General features: G+C 36.2%; 1 protein-coding gene across 1 annotated transcript in view; it reads right to left on the bottom strand.

Moving 5' to 3' along the window:
• Positions 1–349: 349 nt before the first annotated feature.
• GRM8 (glutamate metabotropic receptor 8) overlaps positions 350–7,098 on the bottom strand; it is a 592,112-nt gene continuing 585,363 nt past the window's right edge. The window contains exon 10 of the mRNA XM_058191139.1: positions 350–444. Within this exon, the coding sequence (XP_058047122.1) occupies positions 395–444 (50 nt within the window). The 3' untranslated portion in view covers positions 350–394. The remainder of the gene's footprint in view (positions 445–7,098) is intronic.

The raw sequence follows: 7,098 nt of genomic DNA, 5'->3' as shown, positions 1-7,098 counted from the left end.
CTTCATCTTCTTATACAAGTTGAACAAGTGTGGAACAGGAATGGAATTTCTCACAATCACAAAAAAGTACTTACAAGTATAACATCAGACATGGTTTTATTTCAACAGAATTTTTTTTTTCACAAGCTAACATTTTGTTTTCCTTTTGTGATTCACCTTTTTTCATGAGTAAACAGTTCAGACATTTGACAGGCAGTCATAATATATAATTCTGGGCCATTTTTCCCCCCAACCCACCATGCCTCCTGCTATGGCCTCATGGTCAACCTTTGTCCTTTTATAGCTTAGTCTGTTTTCTAGAGACATTTCAGAGGCTGAGTTCTCATGATGTGATAGTCAGCGTTGTTCTTCAGTTCACATATTGTGAGTCTTCAGGTATGATTGGTTTCACCATTCAGTTTGCATGATTGCTATAGCTGACATAGGTTGTCTTGGTGGAGGAAGCTGCAAAGGAAAAACAAATCCAAATCAGCTAATTGAATAAAGGAAATTTTTAATTAAGGTTAGGGAAAGAGGGGTGGGGTGGGAGAAACTGTACTGAAGCAGCTTAATTGTTCTTAGAAATGATCTGGGCTGATTTTGAGATACCAGGACAGCTTTAAAAAAAGTATTTGTAATTAGATATAGTTAATTGTATTAATAGGGATTGCTATCTTTGCATGGGGATGTTGCCCAAACACAGAATTAGGTCAATCACTGAATAATTAAAAGGGTTTAGTTTACATTATTCTTACAGCTGCTAGTGATCCTCTGTAAATCTGATAGATTTGCAATAGTGGTGAATATCAGGTGTAGGAAGAGGGTAAAGGTTCATTCTCTGATCTTGTGAGTTGATTTCTGAACGTTATGTTAACATCCACTGAAAATGTTACCTAGCCTGGTTAAAAAAAAAAACATTTGGAATCCAACCCACAAGCTTGGAGAATGAACCTCACACCCTCATTTGATAGATTCATCAGCACCATCTGATCCATTCACATGCATGCAATTTTACGATGCAGACATACTACAAGCAGATTGTCCTTAAATCCAGAGACAGAAACCCCAATCTTTTCCTCAGTGACTCCTCTGTCAACATTAGATATAAGAGGTAGATGAGGTCAGATGAAGAAAGATTATTGTTATTGAATGTAAAAAATGAACATTGTCTATGTCTATAAATATGCTAATATAATAAACATGATCTTAAATAAGCTAACATAACTATTAATATTGCTATAATTACTATGTATATTATTATTATTATTATTATTATTATTATTATTATTATTATTATTATTATTATCATCATTATCATTATTACTATATCTGTTGCTTTTTGGGAAAAATGAAATGCCTGGACAATACACTGTTTTCAAAATATTTATATATAAATAAAAAAATACTATATTAAAAAATACATTACTGTTCTTTTTTCCCTCCATTTTCTTTTAATCCACTGAAGTAAGTGGCCCTGTGAATGGGAATGTGTGAGAAAAGTTTTAAAAAACTGAAGTAACTCTTGCGATTATACCCTGACTGGTAAAAATAATAGCTGTGAAGGGACAGACTTTGAATGCGTAGCTCCTGGAGCGAGAAAGGTCTTGTTAGAGAGTCATGTGTTCTTCTCTTGAGCGGCTAACAATGGGGAAAAAAAGTCTTTAATTGTATTGTAGATTAAAATAATTAAATTGCATTGTAGATTAGATTAAGAGAGCTGATTTGCCACGGGTATCTTAATTAAGATGAAATTAGAGCCCAGATGGTGCACCCTGGCCTACTGTTCAACATTAATTTTTGCCACTGTATGTTGCTCATTCTGTGTAAGGTTAACTCTTAACTAAAAGTAGGCATACATCCCAGTGGTGGAATTCAAAATTTTTTACTACCGGTTCGGTGGGCATGGCTTAGTGGGCGTGGTGTGGGTAGTGGTCTGGCAAGGGAAGGATAGTGCAAACTCTCCATTCCCACCCCCCTCCAGGGAAAAGATACTGCAAAATCCCCATTCCCTCCCCAATCTGGGACCAGCCAGAGGTGGTATTTGCCGGTTCTCCGAACTACTCAAAATTTCCACTACTGGTTCTCCAGAACCTGTCAGAACCTGCTGAATAGCTCCCCAATACATCCTGCTTGGTGGAGAAGATTAAAGTATGCATTCTTTCCATTTCTAAAGTACAGTCCTGTGATGATTTTAAATAATGAGACATTCATGCAAATATGTATACAGGTGGTGCTTGTTTAACAACTACCTACTCAGCTACCATTCAAACCTATGACAGTGTTCGATGAGCGGTATTTGTGACCTATCAGTGAAGTACTCCCACAGTCACATGACTATAATCTGGATGGTCGGCAACAAACCCGGATTTTCAACTGTCGCAGCATATCAAGATCACATGACCACTATTTGCAAGCTTCCTTGCTGGCTTCTGACGAGCAAAAATTGGTCAATGAGGAAGCTGACAAGAAGTCAGAAGATGTGATTTCATGAGGTTCTCACTTAATGACCTTAATGATGATAACCAGGAACTGCCTGAACTACAGTCACTAAGCATTGCATTTTGCATTGCATTGCATTGCATTGCATTGCATTGCATTGCATTGCATTGCATTGCATTGATTGATTGATTGATTGATTGATTGATTGATTTGCATTTATATCCCACCCTTCTCCGAAGACTCAGGGTGGCTTACACTGTGTTAAGCAATAGTCTTCATCCATTTGTATATTATATACAAAGTCAACTTATTGCCCCCAACAATCTGGGTCCTCATTTTACCTACCTGATAAAGGATGGAAGGCTGAGTCAACCTTGGGCCTGGTAGGGCTTGAACCTGCAGTAATTGCAAGCAGCTGCTGTTAATAACAGACTGTCTTACCAGTCTGAGCCACAGAGGCCCGCTAGCAACGATATTGTTCAGCAATAAAAATTCATGTCCCAGTTACTATTATTAAGCATGGATTTAATATTGAACCATCACTGCAACTTTCACAGATATCATAGAAGGATTAAAAAATATGTATGGGGGTATTTCTCTCCAACTGAGAGAGCTCTTATGTAGAGTATGTTTTTATGCAAATATGCTTTTATGATTGAGATTTCAATGCATAAGCAAAAGAATGGGATAATAGAAGGAGTTTTTTATTGGTACCAAATCTATGATGATGATAATATTGCAGCACCAGAACCAGGAAACACAAATTACACCCAACTTTAATTTGAGATAAAAGATAGCTACAACTTTTCCTGGTGGGATTAAATCAGAGCTGCACCTGAATACCAACCCAAGTTCTTCTATAGGGACTGACCCTTGGGTTGTTGCTTAAAATGTTTATCCCAAGTCTGGTTGCTAACCAAATTAATTTGGCTGAATGCCCAACAGCTTAAAAGGTAAAGGTTCCCCTCGCACATATGTGGTAGTCATTTCCGACTCTAGGGGGCGGTGCTCATTTCCGTTTCAAAGCTGAAGAGCCAGCTCTGTCAGAAGACGTCTCCATGGTCATGTGGCTGGCATGACTAAAAGCCAATGGAACGCTGTTACCTTCCCACCAAAGGTGGTCCCTATTTTTCTACTTGCATTTTTTATGTGCTTCTGAACTGCTAGGTTGGCAGAAGCTGGGACAAGTAATGAGAATTCATCCCATTACTCATCAGTAGGGATTCGAACTGCTGAACTGCCAACCTTTCGATTGAGAAGCTCAGTGTTTTAGCCACTGAGCCACCGCGCCCCTGCCCAACAGCTTATACAGTAATAATTGTGACACACCTTTTATGTGTTAACAAGCTGCATTAACTATTTAGGGAATTGTAAACCTAACTATTTAGAAGAGTCGTAAACCTAATCTTATGTAGCTTCTTCTCCAGAAACACTACACTACTAACCAGAGCTTATAAAACATTTGCTAGACCAATTCTTGAATACAGCTTGCCTGTCTGGAACCCATACCACATTTCAGACATCAATACAATTGAACGTGTCCAGAAATATTTTACAAGAAAAGTTCTCCACTCCTCTGAATACAACAAAATACCTTATGCCACCAGACTTGAAATCTTGGGTTTAGAAAACTTAGAACTCCGCCACCTTCGACAGGACCTGTGTTTAACACATAGAATCATCTATTGCAATGTCCTTCCTGTTGAAGGCTACTTCAGCTTCAATCACAACAATACATGAGCAAACAATAGATTTAAACTTAATGTTAACCGCTTCAATCTTGATTGCAGAAAATATGACTTCTGTAACAGAACTATTAATACTTGGAACACACTACCTGACTCTGTGGTCTCTTCTCAAAATCCCAAAAGCTTTAACCAAAAACTGTCTACTATTGACCTCACCCCATTCCTAAGAGGTCTGTAAGGGGCGTGCTTAAGAGCACAAATGTGCCTACCGTTCCTGTCCTATTGTTTCCTTTCATTATATCCAATTAATATAGTTATTACATACTTATGCTTATATATATGTTTATATATTATATAGTTATTTTCATGCTTATGCTTATATATACTGTTGTGACAAAAATAAATAAATAAAAATAAAATAGAATAGAATATATTCTATTTCCATGAGAAAGCACAGACCTTGGAGGATGAATCTTACCACCTGCACAAAATGTCTTTCTATCCGTATCAATGAGCATCATACAAATGACCATTGCAATGTTAACAAAAGCAAAAGGTACCACCTACCAAAATTGGTGGTGAGTCTCTTGAAAGTCTCAATTTTATCTGTTCTGGTAAACTAAATGGGGGGAAGTCTTTGCTATTTTGATCTCTCTAATTTGATTTTAGCTGAGACCCTCTTCAAGATGTAGATGACCCCCCCACTCCTCAGGTCCAACAAATGCATTAGATGCATGTATCACTCTGTGATGCTTAGGATTCAAAGAGTAAAAAGTGTTTTAAAGCCACAGCACAGCAAGCCCTGATTCTGTACCTTCTGCCATTCACTGGGAATTAACTGAAATGATGAAGGAGATGAGAGGAGGAAGCATCAATTGAGCCCAAGTTCACAGATTGAAAACAATTTTGAACGTTTTGGGGGGAAAACAAAAAAACTGCCATTTGCCAAATAGGCAAGTTTACTGTTTTCTTTAAATTCTTTCTCTTGGGCAATGAAGCACCTGTGCTCTAATCTAATCTAGTTCTTGAGTGATCTTTATTGTTTATTATTTTGTTTTCAAATGAAAAAAGCTGTGTGGTGTGCAACGTACATGCACTTTACAGGTATGGCTATGCTGATGAGGTTTTAGACTGCAAAGACAAAATTGCTAACAATTATGGCAGAAGAGAGGATTTGTGCTGTTTTTATCCTGTTCTTAAGCGAGATTATAGTGAACCCACTGATGTTGTTTACTTCTTTGCTGGCTTTCGTTCTGTGGTTTTTTTGTATAGGCAGGCACGTTTAACAGTGGGAAGGCATTAAAATAGTTTAATTATTGTAAAAAAAACAGTATTGCCTTTATCAAATATCTTGGAGTTGGGTGGTGGATAGTTATTTTTATGGCCCTCTTTCCAATTGCTTTCTATGGAGAGCACTTGAAGATACTATGTTCTGAGAGTGCCCTATATTGTCCAGATAAAAATTTGGTTTTTGGAAGTGGCACCCTTTTTAAAGTAAAGTTTTATTCCCATTTCATGTGCACCTCAATAATTGTACCTTGAATATTCACTATATACCAGTTTAGTTTGTAAGAAAAATCTAAGGAAACCATATAAAACATACATTTTAGTTGCACAATATCAGCAGATCAGATATTATACTGAAAGAGATAATATCAAAAGAGAAAAAGTTAATGGGTTGGAGGGATAGAAAAGTCTTTTATTGATAATATGAACAAATAAACAATGATTGGGAAAGTCTACTTGCTGAATATATACCATTTTGCAATGTGTCTTTAAAAAGTCATCTAAACGTGTTGCAACAAAGTTTGATGTCGAAAGTCAGAATTTGATCCAACCCCAGAAACATTGCTTTAAATCCATTTTTGAAAAGAAATATACCAGTATTTTGAAACTTGCAATTTTACTTAACATTGCCATCCACTTTCTAGAGTACTGTAACAAAGTAGGACAGAAAATATTAGAATAATCCCTGTTTATCCCCATATTATAAGGACTACAATATTAGTAATAAATATGACTAATAAACTATTTCCTGATAAATGTATGCATGAGTTGACCTTGAAAAATAACAACCACAATTCTAATCTTACAGATGATCTGTAGCCAACAACCACCCCATAGCAAATATTATTAGAGTTTTGGAGATAGGAATACATTATCATGAAAATATCAATATGAAAGGAACAGCTAAATAATAGTAGGAAGTATATTTGACTGAACTTAAAACAATGTGCTGGAGGATAGCCTGGCAGTTTGGGCCAACAATATTGATCTTCAAGCTAAAGAAAAAAAGCTACAGTGACATTACAAGCCTAAATTTATTTATTCATTGCTATTTCTATTCTACCTTTCTGCTGAAAATTACTAAGGCAGTGCATAACTATTCAAAATAAGTGATGAAATTACTAAAACATGAAAAGAAGAAGCCCATCTTTAAAATAACAATAGAATAACAATAATGATTTCAATGTATTCCATGGAGTTCATTGTTCCTGCTGCTAAGAAAATGAGAAAAGATTTTACAGAATAGCTGCAATTTAAATGACTAACTAAAAGGAATGTTTTGAATCTTTATTGAAAATAAAATAAATGGGATCCAATGGCAACTCGATAGAAACTCTATGGGCATCTTTGGAAATGTCACAAGAGATGAACTCTGTATTCCCAGTAAATGGACCCAAGGAACGGTATAAAGCTTCAATTTCAGATTTTACTTACCACTCAACTTTGCAGCAAAGAGTATTTAGGTATTCAAGCTGCATATTATACTGTACAGGGATTCTAACATGTGGCGAATACTCTGAATTGAGCCAAGAAACCAGGGCATTTCTTCCAAAATTTAGATAATGAGATTTGTGTACAATCATATATAATTATACACAAATTAGTCATCCAACTGTTAAAAGTAAAGCTTCCAGATGCTTTCAGTCTCATGACCCCAAACAGATATGTGGATTCTCCAGGGAAATCCTAGATATTTGGGTGCCCT

The sequence above is a fragment of the Ahaetulla prasina genome, chromosome 7 (genome assembly GCF_028640845.1).
Source record: "Ahaetulla prasina isolate Xishuangbanna chromosome 7, ASM2864084v1, whole genome shotgun sequence".
NCBI classification, from domain to species: domain Eukaryota; kingdom Metazoa; phylum Chordata; class Lepidosauria; order Squamata; family Colubridae; genus Ahaetulla; species Ahaetulla prasina.
Note: the sequence above shows the minus strand (reverse complement) of the source record. Positions and strands in the feature narration are given on the sequence as shown.